The sequence below is a fragment of the Nestor notabilis genome, unplaced genomic scaffold (assembly GCF_000696875.1).
Source record: "Nestor notabilis isolate BGI_N333 unplaced genomic scaffold, ASM69687v1 scaffold10995, whole genome shotgun sequence".
NCBI lineage: Eukaryota > Metazoa > Chordata > Aves > Psittaciformes > Psittacidae > Nestor > Nestor notabilis.
Window position 1 is genome coordinate 13,409 of NW_009927901.1, and position 26,928 is coordinate 40,336.

The 26,928-nt window shown below is 34.0% G+C and overlaps 1 protein-coding gene across 1 annotated transcript in view; it reads right to left on the minus strand.

The window, feature by feature from the left end:
• The window catches only part of LOC104405539 (sperm flagellar protein 2-like), a gene marked incomplete at both ends in the record, with an annotated part of 49,396 nt that overhangs the window by 13,017 nt on the left and 9,451 nt on the right, over positions 1-26,928 (minus strand). Inside the window, 12 exon segments of the mRNA XM_010014274.1 lie at positions 7,441-7,670; positions 8,965-9,103; positions 11,920-12,010; positions 14,251-14,418; positions 15,679-15,862; positions 16,677-16,837; positions 19,260-19,397; positions 21,505-21,643; positions 21,738-21,865; positions 23,565-23,728; positions 25,792-25,949; positions 26,481-26,589. Coding sequence (XP_010012576.1) covers positions 7,441-7,670; positions 8,965-9,103; positions 11,920-12,010; positions 14,251-14,418; positions 15,679-15,862; positions 16,677-16,837; positions 19,260-19,397; positions 21,505-21,643; positions 21,738-21,865; positions 23,565-23,728; positions 25,792-25,949; positions 26,481-26,589 — 1,809 coding nt within the window.

The window sequence follows — 26,928 nt, forward strand, 5'->3', positions numbered from 1 at the left end:
CACCAACTTCTCTCTTGCTAGAAGAATTACTCTTTCTTTTGAACTGCTTCAGTGCTTTTATGGCTATAATTTAAAAAGAAACAACTAAATATAAAATACATTTTATTTAACAAAATCTTTTGTTTTGTTTTGTTTTTCTTATTTCATCCACATTTATTTTGTTATTTTGGGACTAGATTGTGACTTGCAATAAACAGCAAAAGAACAAGGAAATCTGAGATCTACTCTGAAATCACCTGGAGGCTACCTAGGACCCTTGTAAGAAATGGTCAATTTTGATTCCAATTTTCTTTTGACTATCAGAAGTTTGTCAGAATATGCAACCAGTAAAGTACAGCAGCACCAATACTATTTTAGAAACAAAGAAAAACAGAGTTATGGGGTAGAATTCAGAATGGTCTTTTGAGCAGAATGTCCCCTGAACATATTATTGAAGTCAGAAACCTATTATAATGCCCACATCACTTGACATTAACAGAAAAGTTAACTTTGAGCAAGTCCATAAATACATAATCTTATACCTGTCACAGAATATGTTAAGTGATGTTCTATGGCATATGTAGCTGACTGGATCTTCTTAAAATATATTTATCCGCAGAATGATTTTATTAATGCTTTGAGAAGCTTCACATTTTGTTCTCAAAATGGAAACATTCTCAGAGCATTGAGATTGTTCTCAACATTATTTTCACATATTGTTCTCGAGATGGTCATTCTCGCATTTTGTAGGAGTAAATGCCATAAGCTGACATTTTTTGAAAAGTCTATCTCCAGAGCTAGTGAATTTCCTACTTCTGACAAGTAATTTGATGGTTCTTTTCGTATACTGTTGCCATAAGGTATACTCTGAAAAGAAAGCAGTCAAAAAATTAAAACAAATTCCATGCAGGACTGAGGCAATACAACAAGGCATCTATTGATATGGAAATAGCAGAAGAAAAGCACTGTGAAAATGACCTAAAAACAATCTGACTCCCACCCCTCCTTATTGTAATGTACATGTGAAGAGATAAAATTAACGGTTATATTAGGCTAATCAGAGAAAGAAATGTCATTTCTGATGCATTAAAAGGTCTTAAGAAAAAGAGTCTTTATACCACACTTTTCTATTTTACAAAAGGGGTAAATTTTCATATATGCATTAGACAATGAGAGAACTATTTGTTGGCATTGCATAAAAACAACAGTTTGCCTGCCCCGTTCTACTCTGAACATCCTGAAAGGCCATTATTAAAAAATGTTAGGAAAATGCAGTTTAAATACATTTCCATTATGAGAGATTCTTCTAAACAACTTTAAATCTGAGGTAGCAGCTGTGATTCACATGGACAGCAGAAATAACCAGACCACAGAAGCTTTTCCTGACATGTGCCCAAGTACTATACCCGGGACCAAAAAGAGAGAAGGAGAAGCATTCTTAATACACGGTAAAGATTAAAACCTTCTCTAATATCAGGCAGCCAGAAAACTGCAAGAGAAGGTGAAAAAAGGTGTGTGTGGGAGCAAGATTAATGGATCCAGAACTGCAGAAGTCAGAGGGTGAAAGGGCAAAAAAAATCACTGTAACACCTCTGTAGTGATTACTGCTTCTTGAGGTGTATGGGCATCTGTAGAAATTTGCTTTTGATTAGAAAAATGGGGATTGGAGCAAATTTTGTGAGCTGCTGTCAGGGATGAGATTCCCTGTAAGATGGACCTCCAATGATACCACCTTTTTCAAGTTTTGAATTTTTTCATTTCAAAACACAAGGATTAAACCTTAGAAAACGATGTTTGGGATACCATGTGTATAAAAATGTATAAAATAAGTGATTAGTTGTATGCATCTTTTGAAAGATAGCATATCCTACAGTGTGTGAAAACAGTACATACATAGCTAAGCATCATGAAACATCAGATCAGCTTTTTACCTCATCTAAACTGTGATTATACTCATTACAAATCCTCTCTATATTATATTCTTACCATGTTTACCTAAGTAATCAAGATTATGCAGTTGTGTGGCCTGCATAACTCTACATCAATTTGTCAGTCTGCTAGTTCTCCCTCACTGATAATTTTAGAATGGCAAATTTGAACCAAGTTTGTCAGTAGGCTACTGTTATGAAGGACTTATCAGTTGCTTTCAGATCTGCTCCAAGGTACAGGAGAAAGATCCTTATAGCACTCATGCCGAGGAAAAACCGGGAAGACGACCAGCTTTTATCCACTCTATGACCAACAGGCATAAGTCAGCCTAACCTCAGTTCCAGACCACACACAGCATCCATCGCACCCCAGCTGTGCAGGCAAAACACAGACGTAAGATGATACGTGGTTTTTTTTGTTTTAATTTGTTTTGGTTTGCTGGTTGGGTTTGGTTTGGTTTTGTTTTGGTGGGGGAGAAGGGTGTCATTTGGTTTGTTTTGATTTGTTTTAAATGAGGCTAACAAACATGGAAAAAAACCCAGGAGATGGACTAGAAGGAGGAAATTGGGAGCATGCGAAAAGGTGTGATTTTCTGTAATGGCATGATTGAAAGAACATGGAATACTAAAGGAAGCCAGCCCATACTACCTGTGAAGTGACCCCTTTTTCACGTAAAAGTTTGTCATCGGTGAATCAAAAGGCAAACTAATGGAGAAAAAGCTGCATGAAGTAGAATTGGGTTTCTTTTTTTTTTTTTTTCCGAAGTATCATTCACTGGTACACAAGGTGATATTGACAAGAATTTACATTTGCATAAGCAGTTCAGAAACATAACAAATAAATACAAAAAAAAAAACCACCCCAAAACACCTTAATGAAGAAATTAAGATTGTGAATACTACTGAAACTGAAAACAGAAAAATAAATAGTCAAAAAAGAGCGTTAAGAATGACAGCAGCATAAGCATACATAGATGTACACCCTGTGAACCAGGACTGTGACATCTAAAGGGACAGAAGGGTGAAAAAGCAATCACCATACTTCAGTTATAAGGCAAAGATACACAAAAGACACTATTTCTTAATGATAAACTAGTCAGCAGGTGCTGTATGAAAATATGTCTCTAAACCAGGGAACTGGAATAAAGATTCAGATTATAGATTTACACAGACAACAAAATATGAGCAATTGTAAACCTGTACTAGAGATAGTTATTTTAACATTTTATCCCCATTTCATCAAAATTTACCAAGATATTTAAACAGATTCCTATTCCTCTCAATTTTCACTGACAAAAAAAACATCCATAGCAATTCCTGACTTGAAGTTTGGATGATGATCTATGGAAGTTACATAACTTACAGCAACGTTGTAAGGGATGAATGAGTGAAAGAAACCATGAGGTTGAATTATATTCATCTAATTTTAGTAGTCTAAGAGCTATTATTATAAGATACGTCTGTCCTTAGATAAAAAAAAGATGAGTCTCAAAAATATGATTCATTCCCTCCAAGATACTGAGATACTCATCATCGTTTGCAGGTGGTTTTCACTTCATTTATTCACTAATTATTACTGATTCTGCTGTGTCTCCAATATTTACTAATTAGCAAGAATTGGGATTTTAAATTTAGAATTACGCAGAATAAGGTATGGTTGTTGCTGCACAGATGCAGTGAGGGGAACAGAGAGTTCATCATGCTAACTGAAATCTCAATACATATATATATATACTCAACTGCACAAAAACAGACAAACGTTAAATATGTTTCATAAAAGTAATTGGATATACAGATTTTTAAATACTATAGGCAAATAGAGATTTCTGAAATTAAATAATATACATGATTTAGTAAGAGATACAATAGGAGGTGTAAGTAAAACTAAATCAGTAGAATTACCAAATTTTCCATTATCTGTGGGGAGAGGTATTGTAGCTGTTCTGGATCTCTGATTAAAGGCTTTATATCCCTAAAATTAAGGCATTTTCTATCTATATTGTTTGTTTAGCAAAAGATACTTCTTCTGTCTACAAACTTAACCTTTCTTACTTTCAAATTTTGAAAAAATCATGTTAAAAAGAAATACAGTCTTAGAAAAGTGAAGTTAGAGATGATGAACACATCAAGTTAGAGATGATGCTCACGTATGGACTTCACTCTATTCACATCAAAGTCATATCATGAGGATTACTACTATAAGGTCTTCAATTCTTTCTACAAAAATGCCTGGGAAGAGAAAGCATAATCTATAGACATTATTCAAGGTCATCATATAATTCTGACTATTCCACTCAACAAAATATTTTACTATAAATGTAATACTTCAGCTGAACTAGATGAACACTTTAATAGACTATCTAGCATATTCCAAATTTAGCAACCTAGAAAAACTTAACTGACAAGTCTACAATATGAAAACAGTAATTTAGTTTGATCATAGGCTGTCCTCTGTGTTTTACTTGAAACATTCTTTTTTATATTTGATATTGAAGTTTTTTAAACCTGATTGGAGTTTATTTCTATTGAATAATCAGGTCTATAATTCAAACTGAAATGATTCATGAAGATCATGACTGTAAACAGATGAATAAAATTTAAAATTTCATTGTGTAATTGAGTCATAAGATGGAGAAGAAAGGTCTGGGATAGAATCTTGATCTGTTTGCTAATGCAAAACATTACCAAAACTGCATTCTCTGAAGCACCTTTAGAAGAAAATTGAGCCATTCCAAATTGTATTGGAATATATGTGGTGTATTGTATTGATAATATATGTGGCGATAGGAAGAATACAGTGTTAAAGGCAATCCAAGAGGATGAAATCTAATGGATGGTTAGTTTAATTTTGTCGATAAGAACAGAACATATCCAAAGAGACTGTAGAAGAGAAAAGAAGGAAAAGAAGTGTTAGTAGCTCCTTTTTCAGACCTGCCACAGTTCTTTCTATAAAAAAGCAGCACATTCCTGAGCCAATATTTTAAAGCACTGTTAACAAATTGACCAAAGTAGTTAGTGAAATTAACAAATACTGCATTTGAGAATGCAAATACTCCCAAATACTGAGTTTAGGAAATGGCACTTGGAATAAAAAAAAAAGAATAATTAAAATATTTCCTTATCAAATGAAAGACTGTGTCAGTACGTAGGAAGGTCCAGCACAGGCTGTATTTTTTGTCCATTGGTGCTTAGAATGGCGAGTAATGTACTTCCATGAAGAACCAAGTGTGCAGGATAGAATAAAGTTGTCTGTGATGAATCAGCAGTTCTTTATACTTTAAATTCCTAGGAAACACAAAACTGTTTACAATTTCTGTAAGATATCTATTGTAAATACCAAACAGTTTGTAAGTATATTGACATTACCACTTTTTGCTTTAATTTTGGCAATTTTTTAAACACATCATGAAAAGACATCCTCTTGACACTTACCAAATATCCTGTGAGAAAACTGTTCGCATGTTTATTTCTTCCAACATAATTTCTCCTTCATTACTCTTTATTTGCTTGGGTTTCTAGATAAAATTCTTCTTTATGTAATCTCCATAATGCTATAGAAAATAAGCCTAATATTCCATTTTCAGAACAACTTTAGGAATTTTGCTATTTTCATAGCACAGAAGATTGGTAGATTTATTCTGTTCTGACTTGCCCTATACTCTATGCCTCGCTTGCTTGTTTGTGTGGATTTCCAGTATGAATGCTCAGAGGACATCTCAGGTGAGTAAGAATTAGAAGACTACGATGTTTGGCAGCACATCTAGATCCCTTTAGAGGTTTTCCAAGACAGGGATAAGTTTGTGTGTCCTTTAGAGTTCCTGTCCAACAGTTTCAGTTCTAGTGTGTCCAGTACTTTAGTGGGTTTCCCTCTATTGTTCAGTAAGAGACTAACTACTAAGGATGTGTATATTTTCTGTTGAGCATTCTTCTCAACAAGGGGCGACAGAAGGATGTGAAAAATTTTTCTGATGTTTTAGGAGAGAAAATCACTCTTGCTATGGAGACTCTATAATCAAAGGGAGTAGCTGTTTTAGGAAATCTGGAATATGATTTAGTGGTCTGAAAGTGTGTAAGAGAATGGAAGGAAGCACTTTACAGGTGACTTGCGCAGCTTGTGCTTCCCATCCTAACTCAGAATGTTCTTTGGGACCTATTTTAAAAAATAGTTTCTTACCATTGTCCCAGAGAACATGCAACAGCATTCTTCTATTAACTGGTGACTATTAAGTCAAGATATTTACCTTTCTGGACAGCCGTGCAAAACATTTTGGGTCATTTTAGAGAATATCATATTAAAAGGACAATACTGTATAAAGGTAAAGATTTCATTTGATTTCTTGCTGATTATCATGAAAGTACAAGGAAAACAGTTGTTCTGTCCTTAACATGTCAAGAACACTAGCGTTTGTATCAGCCAATTTTTTTTTTAGTTTTAAATGTCTCAATGAATAAATAATTTAAAAGCAAAAGAAAACCTTTGAAGTGGAATGACAGTCAAACTGGTATCTGCATTTCACCTTTAATGATTACAAATGTATAGATTTTTAGTTTCACATGGCATTATATATGCAATAGTATCTGCAAAATTAGTCTCTATTGAAGAGTTTGGAATGCTTACACACACACTCATGCTCCTACACTACAGATAAGATGCCATGCATCTCTAAAGGAAAATCATGCTCAAAATGTAATCAGAATTGCTGCATAAATACACATGAAAATAATTTCTGAATAAAGATTAAATTCAACTTCATTGTGCCTTTGTAGCCTTACTAAGAGTTGGATCCAAAGTACACATTTACACATTGTATTTCACAATCTTGGTGGCAATTGTACTAAAATTATAGTAGCAATGAAACCCTGTGCAAATGTGTTTAACAAATTTTCATCTCAGTTTAAAACTGCCTTATCTAAATTATTTTGTAATGTTTGTACAGTAGATGTAAGTTTTGCAAGAAAATCCTTTCAGGCATCCTAGGACCAAGGTTCCCAGAATTAGAGGGTAGGCACCCAATAGATACACATACAAAGGGAAAAATTTATGTATCTGACTTAACAATTGCAAATCATCCAAAACAACTGGTACACACCGACTTGAAGAATACAGTTGTTAATAGTTAAACTAGACCCTATTTAATAGTTTCATGAAAATACTGATTTCTTTAAAAATGTCTTTTAAAATAATATAGTTTCAGTGTTCACTGACCTGTGAATTCTTAATTAAGTTAAAAACTGGCATGTCTAAGCAAAGTAAGAAGGATAAATACCACTCCTAAAAATGTATTACAGAGGCACCAGTTTGAGGAAAAGTACGTGGTCTTGAGGATATAAAGCCCATAGCAAAGACATTAAAAGCTTCCAACTAGTCTGGTATTTCACATTTTCAATATTCTGCACTATAGCTTTACTTTTATATGTAGCAGAATCTTTAAAAATATTGGTAACTAATGTTTAGTGGCTCCCAGTAAGTATTTTAAATTTTAAGTAGGAAACAAACAGTGCTTCAGAAATGAAAAGGAAAAATTTTTCTTACCTTTGGGTGCCACTTGAAGAAACTGCTTATGAAGTGCAGTAAGTTGTGACATAGTCAGAGTACTACTTCCAGAGGTCTCTACATGTGGAACGTGTGGTGAAGGAACAGGGTCAGGAAACACTTTTACATCACTGCTGATGAAGAAATCGGTTTCTTCTAAAATAATTTCATACTGAATTTTGCTAGAACTCTCAATATGATGTCGTGCAACCTCAACCAGCTTTTCAACACTGTGAAAGTGTAAATGTAGAAAACACTGAGTACTACTAATAGACAACGTTAATAACATAGGCTCAAATTTTAATGTGTTTACACTTCAAAAGCTTTCCTGAAGTAAGAATTACAAATTGTCTGTGTGGAATTCTGTACTCAGCAAAATCATTATGAAGTGCAGTCCCCCTCTGGCAGCAAGAAATCTTTTGACTGTGGTAAGAAATTTATATAAAGGGAGATCTAAGCCATAGAAGAAATCAGATGGAAAAATATGAAAGGATGAGGCTTTCTTTACTCCAAAATTTTAGAGGGGTGGAGCACACATGGTCCAACTGTAATCATCCTTTATCCTATTTCAATGCCTTATCTTCTGCTTTACCCCTAAATCCTAGACGTACAAAGCACTTTCTAAAGTAGCTTTGTGGAGGACCATATGAACTCCTGCTTCAAGTGTAATGAGTACAATGTATATAAGGAAAGATGTCAGCTCTTTATAATGTTTAACTAGACATAGGTTTGGCCTGGGATGTCAGGTCAAAGGACATGTTGTTCGGTAATTATTGTGTCTTTGGTAGTTCTTCTTGTCAAGAGAGCAAATAAAACTGTCTGGAAGGCAGAGGCTCACCCTCTTTCAGCTACTGACTGTTAGAGCCTTCACATCCCACATTTCATGTCTCTTGTCTTTGGCTTGCCCTGACATGGATCACCTAGCACTGTCCCAGGTATGCTTCAAAAGTTATTACAGGCAAGAAAGATTTTCCAAAAGGCAAAATGACCCCTTTCTTTTGGAGAATAAAATCTTTTAATTCTATGGATAGGCTGTTCTATGCCAGATGGCCTAAATATGGTAGTCACAAGCACATTTTATTTAGTTTTCTTAATGGACCTTGAAATAATTTTGAGAAATATTATACATGTTGATAATAAGAGTGAGTGGAATTTTCAAGCATATGTAAAGCACAGGAAAGAAAATAACACCACAATCTGAAGTGACAGAAGCCACTGAAATGATACATCAGCTTCTACTAAATGGAATAACTGGTTGCTTGCTGATGCTCATAAATGTATTAGATCTGTAGACTATAAAACCAGCAGAACTGATAATTAACTCTACTGCTGCCAGCAGAACCTTCTTACCATTCAAGAAATGAGTTATTACCATTCAGGTATTTCATATAAAATGAAATTCCAGTTCATGAAATTAAATTATTATTTTATACCTTTTTTTTCAGGTTTGTATAAACAACCATCTTTTCTAGCATATCCTAGTTTGAAAAAAATCGTTCCTGTTTAAAATTAGCTATACATTACCTGGACATTTCTGCCAAGAACCTGGATCCAAGCCACTCTTCCATATCTTTATAAGCCTCTTCTGCTTTCATGGTTAGCTTTTCAACAAATGCTAAAGCTTTTTCTTTTATAAGTTCTAGTCGAAATTTTGTGGTTACCTCTGTTCAAACAGGAATGTCATAATAATTACTATTTATAAAATTTTACAAAAATTCTCAGTATTAAGTACCTACAGTTTAACATGTTGACCTGTCTTTGGGCAGTAAGTTATTTATTTAAGTGATCGTATTCTTGAATTATTTTTCAGATCACCTATATTGCATCATGTATTTTACGAAAGTGTATCTTTTTTTAGTATCAGAATTCACAAAATAACAAATACCTTAATGAAACTAATACAGAGGTGCAGAGGATTTTTAAGTAGGCAGTGACACCGAACTAAATTAATCCTAAACAGCAACAGACCTAGAAGATTGATGACGCATGTGTGAGTAACTTGTTATGGATAAATTTTAAAGAAAACACATCTAAATCATTCTGTATGGCAGTCACAATAAAAGTTTGATTTCTTGTTTCTAACATCCAGCTCTTTAGAATTAACTTTACTGGTTTTGTTCCAAGCTTCCCACATACAACTATTCTATATCTGAAACTCAGATTAGAAATTAGTTTGGTTACTGAGCACTAAGAAAATACTTCACCTCTACCAAAAGTTATGCATAGAGTATTTACATGTAACTTTTAAAAACAATAAGAATTTCATTATTTTTCATTTTCAGAAGATGAAGAACTGAGAAAAAAAAAAATCAGTCTCTAAGAGGCTAATACTTAAATAGAAGGAGATAAAAGGACAAGAAATGTGAACAGGTCACCAATGTCCAAAGTGAAAATGATGCCAACTGGATGGAAAGGCAGCTAAGGTATTGTATTGAGTGAACACAGAACAGGCACTGAAAGACCTTACAAAAGAAGCCTTACAAAAAAAAGCCTAACAAAAAATTCAAAGCCTTACAAAAGAAGAGTAAGAAAAGAGGGTCAGTAGCTAGAGGTTATTTTCAATCCTGAAAGAAAATTCAGATTCAACTTGAGACTTCTTTGCATTTAACTTTCTATACTACAGAATCTTTTAAAGAATTAATGCTATATAGTAATAGGTACAGTAAGTTCAAAGTTTTAGACTGTAAAATTATTTATATTATGATCTTTATTCTATATGCTACTGAGGTTTCAAAATACTTAGGTTTGGGGCTGAAACTTTCTGTAGGAAACCAGTGTAGAAAGATGGACCCTGGAGAATATACAGCGTGTCCTTTTAATGTTATTTTTCAATTCACAGTAGAATGCAACTGTGTACCATTTCTGTTTTAAGCAAGAAATAGTCATCGCTCAAAATTTTAAATATAGAATAGATTTGGGTCTCAAATAGGGTTATTTTATTTGATGACAAAAAGTAAAGCTTCTAAGCAACCAGAAATACCTTAGAAGATGCTCTGTGCCTATCTAGTCACTCTTCTTTAATACAAGGCTGCCTCATTTGTGACTTCTCTGTATTTATTTTCTTGAGTAGCTGCTATCAGTATGGTACAAATGTAAGTGTACAGCAATTTTTGTCTTCCTGCATCTTCAGAAGCAGGTACTGCTCACTCATAAAGCTGCTCTTTTAACAGTACAGAGTAAAAGGAATATGAAATCAACATTAAAAACTTAGCAACTGTCCACAACTAGCGACTTGCTAGTCTCTATGTATCTGGATAACCAAAAGGTCAAACATCCAGTTACCATACTTGTAAACGAAACTGTGATCTTCAAAGGTACCAGCTATGTGCCTGTGCGGTTATGACATATCATAACATATTTAGTCTTCCTTCACTACTTATCTTGGCTTTTTTGTTAAGTAGAAGACGAAAATGAAGCAAACTCAAGAAAACAAAATGTGTCAATGAATCACTAGGATTTATCTGCATACTGTTAAGATCTTCAAGGTTACTACCATTCCTCTCCTCAATATCCTAAAATCTTAAGAGTGTGTATTCCTAAAATGTTTTTGGATTAAACTGTGTTGAAAGTGGTAGGTGTACAAGCATTTGGTGTGGTGTGGACCTCAAGATGCCTTATGAATATGTATTTTGTTCATTAACTGTTGTTTGCTCTCTGATTTTCATAGTAAGTACTATGCAAAATTAGTCTGCCATAGAGGTAGATACATGATGAAGGGCTTGCCAACTCTTGACAAACAGAATCTCTAACAGCTAGGTTTTATCTTCTCGTTAGTGAGAAAGAGGTCTCTTTCTTCTAGTTTAAACACTTGTTTAAAAAAAAAAAAAACACAACCCACTTTTAGTCTGGGACTTCTGTTTTTCAGAGATCTACCTTTTGCTGAAATTGATGACTTGGATTGGAAGTTATTCAGTAAGATAGACAAAGAGACAGAAGGACTGAACAGTACATAGTTTTTTTGAAGGGACTGTCTTGAAAGGAGTTTGGAAGAATAAACAAAAGCTGGGTCTTGTTGCTTGAATCCCATGCGGCTTGCAGAAGAGGTAATCAGGGAGAAGAGCATCAACAAATACATAATCACCATCAAATTCTTTCCCAGATCAAAACATTTCAAATAGTAAATTCAATTCAGTTGGATACTGAAGAATAGCTAACCATTGATGTGATACTTAATCTGTTAATACACTTGCTTATACTTAATACTTGCTTAATCATGGAAAATGAAATTAAATGAAATCAAGCAAAAGACAAAAAAAAGAAGAACCAAACCCACATTTCTACTTTAAATATATTTAACACAAAATCATTGATGACTACCATCCTAAAAAAAAAAATCGTGATTTCTTCAGACGCTCCTTTCTCTCCCCTTTTTCTTACTTGTCTCTCATTTTGCCTAGTTTCTGGCTAGTTTTGATATGACACTACCTAAATTAGGAATAACAATCATTCCCTGACATAAGTAAACAAACAGTAACATACCCTCATGTTTCAAGGCACTGAAATATTCTTGCTTTATTTTAAGTGCCAGTTCTTGTTTCTTTAACTCTTCTTGGTTTATAGGAACTGTATTCTCTTCACCCATAGATGTGGTAGAAGGTAATCCTGCAGGAAAACAGACCTCCACAGTCTTTGGACTTTGGTAATAAGCTTGTGTATCCAAACACAGACACTTACGAGACAGCATTTTGTTTTAAATGAAAAATGGCACTTTCCAATTTACTTGATGTGACCATTTATGAGAATATGAAAGTGATTACTCAGGTATCTTATGTCAAAATAAGACATTCAGGTTTCTTCAACTGTAGTTGATATCTGCAAGACATGCTGAGATTAACACTACATAAAATTACTCCAGCACATACAACTGCATTAAAACTGGTTAAATTACATCCTAAAATGTACTTCTAAATGGAAAATCATGAATGAGCAGGTGTGACTCTGTTGTGATCCTAGATGGTAGAATGTCCTCTTTGACCCTAAAAACTACTGATATATCGCAACCAGCACATAAATCTCTTCTGATTGAGAGCTGTTCCTTCTGGAGCAAATTCATGTTTAGCAAACTGTAGTAAAAATGCTATGATAGTAAATGTTACCATCAAAGCAGTGAAAATAATAATGCTATTTAAAAAATCATAATATGTCGGGGGGGAAAAAAAAAGCAAACAAGAGAGGTATGTTATTTCATGCTTTTTTTGAACCAGTCTGTTGGCTGCTTTTGCAGCTTGTTTTAAATCACACATCTATGAACAGACATTGTAAAGATATTTCATCAGCTTTTCAAAGATTGCGTGAAATTCTGCAGTCACAACACTTTGACTGTTACTCAGAAATATTAGAATATTTGTAACTGCTTTGTCCTAGAAGAAGAGCAGATGGAAATATGGGAAAAAAGAAAAAAAAAAATCTACATGATACAGAAGGTCAACATAAAGCAAATGGTCAAATCTCGAAGTGATAAAATCATGTGATAATCTCTATCACTCAGTTGCTAGCCTATAGCTGTATCCTAGACAATTCTTCTGTTACAGGATGACTATAGTAATACTGTATTTGTCATGAAATCAAAATCAATACTTCAGTTACAGATACATCAGTTGATAACTTCATCTTCTACCATGCGGAATGCACAGCTGAGTTCCAGTTGCAGTTCTTTCACTTTATAGATTTGTGATTTCAGGTAAGTCATGTAGGTCTGCACGAAAAATTTAGCTCCAAAAAGCAATCCACAAACCCCAACCTAACCACTTAGCATACACCAGGTGATTGCTGCTGGGTTCTTATTACAAAGTTTTTGTAGAAATCTGAACATCTGATACTCTTTTGGCAGGATTGAGATGTTAAACACATATTAGGATTCCTGTGGGCCACAAATTAGGCATCTATGTGGCTATACTTGTTAACCATATTATGAGGAAAATCAACCAGAGAGCACTGAATCAAATGCCTGTCAAAGAGAAAAACGTGTTTTATGCATAATAACTCTCAGTTACAGCTTTCTGACTTGGAAATTACGTCCCTGAATTTCAGGCTACCCTCACATCCACAGGGCTTAAGCCCCTCTTTTGCTGTGTAGAATGTCTTTACAAAAAGTCCAAGGCTTAGACATAGGCTACTAGCCTTGCTTCCTGCTGGAGCTATGACATTTTGCAGAAAGAGGAAGTTACTTAAAGCACTACCTGCTTAAGGAAGTATTCATGAAAAAATATATAAACAGCATTGCATGCCAGAATTCCTTCCAGCAGACTGCCTGGATTGTTAGGTTAAAGTGATAGATTTTAAGGTCAGTTTCTCTTTTGCAAATTAGTTTTGTATTCTCATCTGGTTGGGTAGATTCTTGCCAGGCCTATGAGCAAGATTTAACCCTATGGGAGCCTGGGCTTTTTTAGGACTATACATTCCATTAGATTTTACATTCTTTACAGTATGTTACAGAAGTGGACAGAATTTAATGGAATTTTATTAAATTTGATAAACTATTTCTAACTATTAAATTCCAAAACAGCACATAGAGAAAAATTAATATTTACTTTCTAGGTTCTATTTACAATATTTATTTGCACATAATAATCACATAATAATCATAAGTCGCACATAGTAATCACATAATAATCATTAATATGATTAACTAAATGCAATCGCCTTTCAAAAGCCTCCACACTCCTTTATCACTACCAGCTTTGCATATTGATATGTCACATTCATTGGACATTTCAAAAGAGAAATTAAATCCTAAAGAAATGGCTTGGCTCTCTTTTTTCTGTATTACTCATATATTTACATTTCAGCAATTTCAAGCACTGGTAAAACAAGTTCTGCATTTCAAATACCTTTCTTCTTAGGAGTTTTTTTTGGAGATTGCTTTTTGGAATCCTTGGTAGCTTTGCTTGATGGCTTTGAAGATTTCAGATTTTCTTTCACATTTAGCTGCTGACGTTCTTCTTCTTCAGTTTCTCTAAGCTGTATTTCACCTGTTACCTTGACACCATAGTCACGCATAGTAAAGTACATAGTATCAACACTGTGCCAGTACCATTTTAAATAGCTGATACATGATGAAAGTATTTAAATAAAACAAAGGAGATATCACAGAATCAGCTAGGTTGGAAAAGACCATTAAGATCACCAATTCCAACCTCTACCCCAGGACTGCCAAGTCCACCAATAAACCATGTCACTAAGGGCCTTATCTACGTGGTTTCTGAACAATTCCAGGGATGATGATTCCACCACTTCCCTTGGAAGCCTGTTCCAATGCCTGACTACCATCTTGGTGAAGAAATTTTTCCTAATATCCAATCTCAACCTCCCCTGGCGCAGCTTGAGGCCATTACCTCTTGATCTAACACTTGTTACTTGGAAGAAGAGACAAGACACCTTGCTTCATCCTCCTTTGAGGTGATAAGGTCCCCACTAAGTCTTCTTTTCTCCAGACTAAACACTCCCAGTTTCCTCAGCCATTCCCCATCAGGCTTGTGCTCCAAAGCCTTCACCAGGTCCATTGCCCTTCTCTGGACACCCCCAGCATCTCAGTATCTCTCTTGTAGTGAGGGGCCAAGAACTGAACACATTACTGAATTAAACTGATTAAATTTTAATTAATCAAATATAAAATTCTACAGCAAAAATGCAAGACAGAGATAGTGGTTTTAATTCTTGTAACGTATTACCTGTACTCTAGGAAAAAGTGAGAAATGCAAGAATCAACAGTATACAAAACAAGACTACAGTTACACTGTAAGGGTGCAGATATTTGCTTTCTTTAAAATTATCAGAGGAAAGAAAAAGTGAAACTAGAAACCAACCATTTGAAAAGCCAACTTAATTTACTTTTAGCTATATATATAAAACAATGTAACCATAGCCTCTGAAGCTGTGAAAGGTTTGAGCAAACATTGCATCACAGGATAAAACTTGTCCCTGTTCTCATGCTTCTATTGAGGGATTAACAGCAGAATGTGTCATTGAAGAAGTAGACATATAGAGTCAACATTCAAAATATTGCAGTAATTTAATGACTAGGCCAGTTATAAATAGTGCTGATAATATACAGATTCCAAAATTTTCCTCCTAGGAACACAAACATATTCAATATCAGTGGTGGAGCAAGAGGCTTGAAATCGAGATATACAGTGAGAACGCTGTGTGTTTAGGCTGCCTACTGAATGGGAGGCTTTCACTGTCTGATATGCAGAAATATTTAAGTAAATACTTGTAAAATGTAAAAACATTATTTACCATATTGGATACTGTTGTTGCTGCTGTTTGCCATGTATCAGTAATGAGACTTTCATCTTTCCCAACAGTGACCACTCCATTTTCAGAATTATCATCCTTAGCACTTTTCTGCAGAGATCCCTTGGTTTTTGACTTGGTAATAATTACTTCTGGTTCAGGCACTTTCCAAGAAACCAGAGGAATCCTTAAAAATTAAATATAAGGTAGTATTCATAATCCCTTTATTAAAAAAGTGTTAATTTGTAACTACATTGGAGAATATGCTAGGAGAATAAGAATGCTATTTTCAAAATTTGCCATACCAACAGAAAAGGGATGAACTTCCTTATGACCAAAAGTGGTTAAATATGTGGATGACAAGAAAACTGTCTAGTTTAACTACAGAAGCTAAGGAGTAATAATAGATGGATAAAACTATGTCAGATGATTGCATGATCTGCTGGTACATTCCACATGGGCTAGAAGCACAGCCTCATTACTCAGATAGTTTCTAAATGAACTGTATTTTCAAAAAGCAGGTGTCATTATTGACAGCATTTTTTATATTGTGAAATCATTTGATAGTATTGCTTTAACTTTTAATATAGCATGCATCTTTGAAGACTCTTGATTTATATTTTTCATTACATAACCCATTTAATTACCTATTTTTAAATATTTTAAAGTTCTGTAATAATATTTAACTTAGTTATGAGAAGATTATACTGAAAATTATCAGCAACACAGAGGCAAGTAGGAAAATTTTCTATACCAGATCTCTCCTTAAGGCAGCTTTTAAAATGTTTTCTAATTCTGAGATGCATTAATGAAAATTATATAGGTAAATCAGTAAAAAATTGATAAACTAAACCTGTAAGATGATTCAAGACTCATCAATTGACTATAATCCCTAGTTCCCATCCTTTATAATACACACACATATATTTCCCCATACACCCACAAAACTACCAGTACATTGTATTTTTTGATATTTGTATAATTTAATAATGTATTTCTACCTTCTTGAGTTGTTTTGATCTTCTTTCTGCTCTAAATCCATAATATCTAGCAATGGGATCCTACTAAAATCTTTACTGTACTCTGTTGGGATTTTTCCTTCCATTGCTCTATAATAATCATGAAGAAGTCTCTTTGTATCTTGGAAACGATCCACTTCAACCTCAAAAAAAAAAAAAAAAAAGATAGAAATACTGCAATTCAAAACACGGCAGAACAAACTTCTGTTACATTTTAAAATACACAATAGCAGAAGCTATTCTAAATCTTAAGAGTTTGAGGGAGAGCAGCAAACAACCATATTTGTTTGAAAATTTATAGTGTATTCAAAATATTTCATTCTGCATCTATAACATCTTCACACTGGTATTTTTAAGGATTAATAAAAGTCTTAGTTGTTAGAACAGGAAAAATATTTACAAAAATAATGTTTGATGCATTGAATTTAATTAAAACATACTTTTCTGTATATATATTTCTATAGGAGTAAGTATACTAACATCAACAAATTATACACATCTTTTTGTTCAAAAGAAATAAAATCCTTAATAGCATAACATACAAAAGGTTAAATGATGGAGAAAATTTTAAAAGCAATAGAGTATTTCTGGACCAAAGAAATCAACAGACTTTACACACCTAAATGTCTTGAAGATCTTTTTATGAATCATCTTGGAAGAAGATTCAAAAAACACTGCACACCTGTCAGGTTTTGATTTATTGATACAGTATGGTGTTAGCTTCTAACTGACAAAACAGTACTAAATATTCATGGGAAAATGCACAAAACCACATTCACAAAACAAAGGATAAAACCTTTGTGGTGTAAACCAGCACTTATCCATAAATTAAGGAGAATCTTCTAGTGTAACACTGTGTACACAGAAAGGTGGAAAGAAATCTGGTAAACGGCATTTATACAAATCTATGTGTTCACACAGTAACAGAGCCACCTGGGGAATATATGTAACTTCCCACAGAAAAACCCACAGATGGAGAGCTCAATACCAAAGCAGCCTATTTTTAGCTGTTTCTCAAACAAAGCCCTAACGTAAAGACTTAGTTATTAGAGTTTTAGTTTTGTTGTTTTAGCATTATTAGTAGTTCCTTTATTTTAGGTAGTATATACTAAGTAATTAAAAATGTTTTCCTTTGCATTTTTCTTTATAAAACGTCTATATATTTAATACATGCATTTGTAATTTTAAATGGTTAGTTTGCATATCCACACAAGACAGATCAAATTAGATTCATAGTGCATCTACTCTGGACTGCATCATACATGTCCATGAAATTCTGTTACAAGAGAATAAGGATTGCAAAATTATACACGAATATGAAAGTAGAAAAATAAAATATTTAAGCTCACCAATATTACTTTTGGCTTCTTTATGCATATAATTCAAGATACATTTTTAAATACTTAGTCCTATAAATAGTGTAATTACAGGATGAATATGGTTTAGTCAGCAGTTACTTGGTATTTTGACTTCTCTCAAGTTGGTGGCCTTAACTCTTTATTTAGGGCATTATTTAGACTCTTACAAAACAGAGTTAATAATTTCCTTATTCCAGCAACTGACTACTTCAGAAATGTTACTTAAATTGCCACAACACTCATATGAGATAAAAGAGTGCTTCCCTTGTTTATTAAATATATAAAAATAACACTGAGAGTTAACGGGCAGGAAGCCCACCCCTAGATGCTTAGGCCTGAATTTTCAGCTGAAGTAGCTTCATATGGCATGTGTTTAAAGTATTGTTTTCATTGCCTTCTTTAAAATTGCCGGTATTTTCATACAATGGTCACTGCATTTACAGAAAAGCCTGTCTAGTCTAGCCTAGTCTATTCCAGTCCAGTTCAGCCCTAAACCAAATTTATGCACCTAGACCAGCAGTCACAGGGAAATCTTACTTTACTTCAGGACCTCAAGTAATGCAGATCAGGCTGAATGAGAGGAACGGCTTAATGTGGGTGAAGAGAGAACCAACTATTTGAAGATGGTCTCTTGAAAACTTTAAGTCAGAGATGTGAAAGCTGAGTTGTATTGGAACAGGTTTTTCTCAAGAGCCACAAATAACATCACATAATCAAAACTATTCCTTGCATTTTATTTTTTTTTTCAGTCTATAGGTAAAATTTCAAGCCACATTGGTAAAATTACAATAATTTTGTGATATAGGAAATACAGGACAAGTGGGTCTACAGTGAATTATGTAATGTGTAAATTAGGAGTAGATGTCAACACAATCACAGAAGGATAAACAGCTCTAACATACATGTTACAAAACTCAGATGATTCACTGGACTGATAAAATTGCAAAAAGTAATACTATACACTCCTGATTAAAAGTTTGAAGGCCTGGACTAAAACAGTAGTGTTTATCTTAACTTTCCCTGCCTGCCAAACAGTTAAATGTACGAATGTCTACATTTTGTCTTCTAACTTTCTAGGTAAATTCAGAGGAGGCATGAACACTTGCTTATTTAATTCTCAATCCCTTACTTATTTGGAGCCAACCATATGAAAGTGCTCTGAGGAGCACTGTCCCCTCCCACTGCAGACTCCGTAGTACAGTCATACCTGCATAAGTGATAAGAAATGGTTCACTGCAATCCCCCTATGATCTGGTAACCAGCCATCATTCATGATATCAGTACGTTCCTGCTCTGCTTCTTCCCTTCTGCTATCACAGATATCCCAAAGAAGGTCTCTTAGGTCCTAAAACACAAAATCAAATATGAGAAATAACTATGAAAGAAAACTTAAATACCTTTTTCATATTTATTATTAAAAATCAAAATTTTTTGCCTGTGCATAAGGCATCTTCCCATTTGGGGCTTTTTCTTTATTGTTATAAATGTGAAAGACTGATCAACACGTCATGTGCTTACACAAAGCTGACAGAAAGTAGCTTTACAAATGTGCCAGAGAGAATAATACAAAGGTATGAGACAAATGTGTAGGCTGTTCTGCTTTCCTCAGGCAGAGATCTATTTAAGCTAGAAAAAGATATAAGAATATGAATAGCTAAGCTCTCAACTGCACCAACAATTTCCCACTTGAATTGTTTTCTAACTAATACACTTATAAGAAGAATACTCAAAGGGGAAAAAATATAGGAAAAATTCTGAGTATGTCAGAGTTCCAGTATTCTTCCAATCTGGACTGCTTCATGCCATTTTTCCTTCAATGTTCTTCATAACTAAGGGCTCTTCAACCAGTAGACTGTATCTAATAGCAGCACTATATAGCGTACTGACAGCACTGACGATCTATTAAGCATGCAACATGCACGCAACCATTCTGTTCCCCATTGCCATCTCTACATGGAAATAGTGCGACAGACTTCTGTGGAATAAGAGGCAGCGGGAAGAGAAGAGTGTTAAATATATCAGCTTCCTTGTAATCAGGTGGTGAAAAAAAAAGAAAAAATGGATGCATGTGCTAAATCCTTTTCTATCTGGAACAAGACAAGTAGGGGGGCCTAATCCATAGCGACTGACAATGTGAGTGATAGCAACAGAGAGTAATTGGAGAAATTACTGAAAGGCAGTATTTTATCAACAGGAATTCTGAGGTTAGACCCTTATGATCTCAAAGCCTTGGCTGCCCTTTGGGTTGTAGGCCTTTGAGGAATTTTTCACACATCACAAAATGGGGTGGATATTCACGTTTTCCAGTTGGTATCAAAGAAATTTGTTTTTTAGATTTCACAGCTGGCAGCTTCCAACGCAGACAGTATTTCAGAAAGGGTCCAGCTGACAGTCTGGGAAAGCTGGAAATGTTTCAGGAAAAACATTCCACAGATCGTCACTCTCAATTTCCTCTCTTGTCCTTTTCTAGCAGCAAGGAAGGTTGTATGACAGAATTCTCACATTCAGGGAAGTACAATGGACAGGACTTCAAAGCATAGAGGAAATATCATCTTCACATTCACCCACAGGTTTGGGATCCACAATGGGTAGAATGGGTCATTAAGAAACAGAAATTCTGGAAATCATTTATTTACTCCAAACTGCTTAACCTGATCACAGTATCTGAGCCTTATTGCATCATATGGGACTATCACCTCCTCTTAATCTAATTTGAAATTGACAATGTCAAACATAGATTTTTGCCATGAGTGAAAGGCCAAATATTAATTTTAGCTTTCTAAAAAACAGGACAGAGGGATTCCAGTACTTCAATTTAGTAGAAATTCAAAATATGGATGATGATTTTTAAGTCCTCTACTTCATTCTATCGAAATAGAAAAGGAGATCCAATTCTTTTTCCAGCTCAGGAAATTCAACCATGATTCCACCAATGTTCCCTCCAACTAATAATGTTACCAGCATTTTTTTTCTCCTTTCTGGAAGCATTTCCTGATATGATTTCAACTAAACCCCATGTCTTTTCTGAAATACGAGCTCAAAAAGAGCTCTACTTCCTGCCCATGTTAAATACGGCTTTGAACTTGTTAGGACCTTATGGATTTTTGTGAAGAAGAATTCTCAGTACATGTATGACTTAGCAAAGATGTACCTGGGACAAAACATTTCAAAGAAATTCTCTGTATTTTGTATAAATCAGTTTTAGATAACATATATTACTATATATCATTTATGGAAAAACTAAATTACTGCTAAGATTTGTTAGTCATAAGACATAAGAAGGATATGGCCAAACCTCAGAATACTTTATGTACAAGAGGAAGTGAGATAGTTCCATAGGAGTGGTAAAAGCAAAAAAAACCAAACAACCAAACCAAACCAAACCCAAAATTCATTTTACATTTAATAATATTTTACATTTAATAATATTTTAACTTTTGCCATTTACTTACAGTAACTCTTTGGTGTAGTTCTGCTTTCACTTCCTCATCTTCTCGCAGGTCATCAGCAATTGAATTAAAATCTGATTGCCACAGAGATACAAACTCCTGCTTAAGATCAGGATGCTTCAAATAATCTTGGAATTTTTTTCTGTAAATTATAGTAAAAATAATTTTGGCATTAAAAAACATATGCCCCAGGTAAATACTAACTATTAACGTAATAAGCCACTATTTCTACTTACCTAACTTCTGCTAAGTAATAAATCACCGAGTGCTGTTCATCCCTTAGACATCTAAGTATACTTTTGATGGTATTCATATATGTATTTTCTACCATTTCCCAGTAAGGTACTAAAAAAACAGGTATCTCCTGTGAATTTTTAAAAAACATAAAAATTAACCAATATACTTCTTGGTAACCCATTTACCTGTAGCATTAGCAAACATAAGAAAGATAACCTCATGAAATCATATTACAGTTTTTCTTCACTGTGTATTTCTTTTGATGTACAGTTATTTACAACTGACTACAGACACTGTACCAACATACAGTTTTATCCTGTGGATTTATTTGGAAAAGATGTGGCAATACTCAAAATGAATGGGAAATTCCAGCAGAATATTTCAATATGTTTCGGATATATTTCAATGCAGTTTTGGATATGCTCAAAAACTAAGCAAAGATTCTAAGTGAGTATTTAATTATCAAAATTTGATGGTACACAACTGCTAAAGCTGGTAAAAACCTAAGCCAACTGTCAAGTGATGAAAAAGTGACATTTTTCAGGCAGACAGACTGAGTGACACTCATGAAATACGAAATGAAGCCCATGGCTAGAGGAAATACAGTGTATGTGAGGTTGATGCAGTCACAAAGGCAAAACTGGTAAATATTAGGAAACCAGTTACAGAACAAAATACAAAGCAACATTAAGCAGCTTTGAAATCTAAATCTCAAATATTTCATACAGTGCCAGCTCCCCATCTCAAAAAAATTTACAGTAGAACAAACAGAATGGCAAGAATGATGACTGAACATATGAACTGGCCACATGAGGTGAGTTAAACATACTATGACTGTATCGATGAAGCAAAGCAACACTGAATTAAATGAAGATGTTACAATCCAAGAACTGGCGTCATCAAATGACCCAGGCAAACAGCAGGTTTAAAGTGGAGAGACAGATTTTATTTTTTTCCAGAATGAGCATAATTATACAAACTGTATCATGGAGACCAAAATGTAAATTGCTCAAAAAAAAGAAATTAGACATAATCATGAAGCAACACCGAATTAAATGAAGATGTTATAGGTGCCTGTCACATCTTTCATACCTTCAGAGGGTGATATAGCATTATTCGTTATATGCTACAATCCAAGAACTGGCGTCATCAAATGACCCAGGCAAACAGCAGGTTTAAAGTGGAGAGACAGATTTTATTTTTTTCCAGAATGAGCATAATTATACAAACTGTATCATGGAGACCAAAATGTAAATTGCTCAAAAAAAAGAAATTAGACATAATCATGGAAGAAATGTCTTCTGAGAGCTACTAAACACAAAGATGAAGTTTTAAAATAATCTCAGGAAAACCCTAAATTTCAGATTACTGCAAACTAGGAAGATGTCCCAGGGGAAAACATGTTAGAAAAAAGTATCCTAGGAGAAAGATCAGTGCACACTTCCCCCTTCTTACATTCTTTCTAAGGCATCCACAACTGTCCTTTGTCAGAGACAGGAAACTGGCTTAGTAACACTATGTTAGTATGTCATAGTATTAAAAAGTATCATTAATTTGGCATCTATGTGCTCTTCTTCATCATTGTGAAGAATTTAGATATAAAAAAAAGATCAAAATTTTAAAGTGTGTTTTCTTATTTCATACATTTTAGTAACAACTGTTATTTGTATTTTTAAATATTTACAATACAGTACTAGTGTATATTTCATTGAAAAATATTGAAGAAAAAAACACAGTGAGACAAAAGGTTCAGGTAGAATATGTATAAAATACTGAGAAAAATATATACTTTGATATCTAAGACTTTCAATCATGAATTAATGTACCTTGGGAAGTGGTTCATCTACATAAATCCATTCATCTGATCCTGGTTCAGCTGGTGGTGGTTCCACAGGAATAGGAGGAAGTAGGTCTTCCTGTGTATGTGTATCCATATTACTTATATTAACTGGTGAAATCTTCTTTTCTGGTGATATTTCTTTAGCAGATCCTTGTTATATGAACATACAATTAGTACCTTCAAATGCATTTTAAACATCAATAAACAGAATCTATGCTACTCTGACAAGTTTGAGATAATGGAACATACTAAATATTTCATTACTTAGGTGTTGTTCATCAAAAAATATATGAATCAAACCATTGATGCTAAAGTTATAAAATCACTTTCCATTTAAGCTTATATTTTGCAGGACTGATACTTTTCTAAAACCAGCACTGTGAGGAAAACAGAAAAATAATGAATTAATATATATGCATATACGTAACAAATTCTTTACCAGGTAAATCAAGGCCAGTGGTGTTGATACAATTCTGAGATTCATTGTAACTGTCATCATTTCAGCGACTACCTGCTTAATTAAAGATTGGTTGTAAACTAAGTCTAGCTTCTGTGCTAGACTTGGGAAAGAATGAATCAATAAAAACAAACATTGAAGAAATAACAGATAAATTCAGCTAAATTTGGCCTAATGTGGAAAATACACCTTAGTCTGATGAGAAGCTGAGAAGTATTGAAGATAGATGGGGTAAAAAGAGACAGAAAAGATCATGTTAGAGAAAGAAACAAGTGAAAAACTAACCCCGCTAACCTATAGTATCGCAAAATAATACTGAGTGTACTAGCAGCTTCAGAGCATTCGATCCTAAGATCTGAACCGATGTCGAGAAAGATACCAGCTTCTCCTCAGTGACCACAGAAGGATCCTACAACAACTAGATTTTTAAGTTAACATTAATTATCTGCTCAGAATCATGAGCACAAACTCTGGCCAGTTTTGCTGTTGATTGAAAATACGCAAAGAAAATAAACAAGCTTGCATTAAACCAACGTTGGAACAGTCTTGTCTCTTTGTTTGAAGGAAACTTAATATTTAAAGAGTAGATCTGTTTTGTTTTACTTTAAGTGTGACAAATCTGCCTCCGAAAACCAGTCTTGCTTCAATGGAAAAACTGCTATCATTCTCCTGACTTAGATTTATAAAATGAACAAAACTGTTGGCCACATAAAATATTCCAACTACTTTAGCTTCTGCTAAATATTTTACAATCTCTGCATTTAGCCTTACCGTGTCCTTCGCAGAATGCTACAAATTAATATATATTCTCGTACCTCTGTTCTGCTGTATAAACCTAACAGTGAAGGACAGCTTGGAATCTATTAATATAAATATAAAATCAGACACTATTAACTGACCACAGGGATTACTGCTCCATATGGAGTAAATAGTCCTTAAAGTACTTCTACAAGATAGCTGGATTCTAACCAGAAATTTTAAACTCCATTTGCATTAATAGGAATTCTGCCATTGACTCCAGCAGGAGTCAATGAACTGGAAACCTTGTGCAGGAGTAGTGGTCTAAACTTTTACTGCAAGGACTGTTAGGAGTACTTTTCAAGCTATTACAGGTTTTGTTTGTTTGTATGGTGTTGGGTTTTGGGGGGTTTTTTGGGTGGTAGAAGACACATCAAGACTTTCTGGTAATAATTATGGAGAAAAAAGCTGGTTATTTAGAAGTCTACTAATTCTAGTTTACTTGATGCATCTTTTCCCCTGGGTATGTCATAATTTTTCCTTTCTTTAGGTGGTTCATTCTATTTGGGTAATTAAAAGGAAAATTGGAATAAAGATGCACCAAAACACATGTCAAAACCACTCCAAGTTATCCATGGTTTTAAGCTGATGATAATAGATTAATATATGTTGATAAAGACAAGTTAGTCTTTCTTACACCATTATGCTATTCCATATGGTGAAGATGCTAGCTGTAATATTTAAACCAGAATTAAATATAAGTAAATAAAATTGACACTTAAACATTTTATTTTTCTCAAACTATCTTTACAATTACATGAAATAGGTCCATATCCTCTGAAAAGGTAAAAACACAACAGGGAAGTTCAGAGTTCTGGCCTGTCAGTTATCACTGACTCACACATCCCCAAATTCTTTCAAAGCCAGTAAAACGTATGTTTCCATACAGTTACTGATCAGTATTAGTTTTAATTATAAAGAACAAAGTCTTGTGAAAAGTAAGAACAGGAAAACTTACTTCTATTCTGTTTTTTGAAAATTTCTTCTATTATAATTTCCTTCACTGTTTCACACACAAGACTTTCTTCTCTCTCTGCATTGACTTTCACTAGAATATTTTGATGGACTGAAAACCATTTCTCTAATTTTGGCCAGACGTCTAGAAAGCCTGAAATTCTACAAAAATCATATTAACGTATAAAATTAAAATCTAACTAATGGAAAGAAAACATTTTACCAAAATAATAAACAAGAGAAAAAGCAGACCATCTATTTTGATACTAAACCAAATCCAAGCAATAATTTTTTTGCAAAATAACACTCCATTCACATCAACCCATTCATTTTCAACATAGGAAAGAAAAAAGAGCAGTTACATGATGCACGACAGATGTCAGATATATGTATGCATAGATACATATATATGCGCATGTCTATACATATGGTTCATGCAATATATATCTGAAAAAGAAAACTCTCCTTCGAAGAATACCTTGGAAAAACAACACACCTGAATTCTTACCTTCTAGGATTATTTATATTGTGCTAAAAATTAATGTACTCCTTAGGCATCACATTAGAGAAATTCCTAAGCTGATTGTTAACATTATGCATCTCCGCACTATTATAGAACACATATGAGATTCAAATCAATTACATGCTTAAACATTTGGCTGAAGCAACTTCTTTGTACTTTGTATAACATACCTATGTAGCACCTGGCCTCTGCTGAAGTCAATCTTCTCTTCCAGGATTACAGCATCTGAATTTTTGTTTTTGTTCTCCTGTTCAGTCTGAGATGACTTTGATTTACCTGCTGTGTAGAAAACAGCACATATGAGCATATATTGAAAAAGGCATTTATGCAGGTACTTATTTGCAGCAAGATAATTATTAAAAGAAAAATTTCAGTGTTCCATGATGTTATATTTTTTCATTTTAAAACAGGGTACTAAACTTCCTAAAAGAAAGGAAAAGTTGGAGAAAATGATAGAAATATAAAATTAAGCAGGAAAGAACCTGAAGACAGAGTCTTGCCTCTTCCTCTGTTTAAATGCATAGTCAATCATAGACTCACAGAAAGGTTAGGGTTGGAAAGGACCTTAAGATCATCTAACATTTCCTGATACATGCTTTCAGTCATAGAAATCTCTAG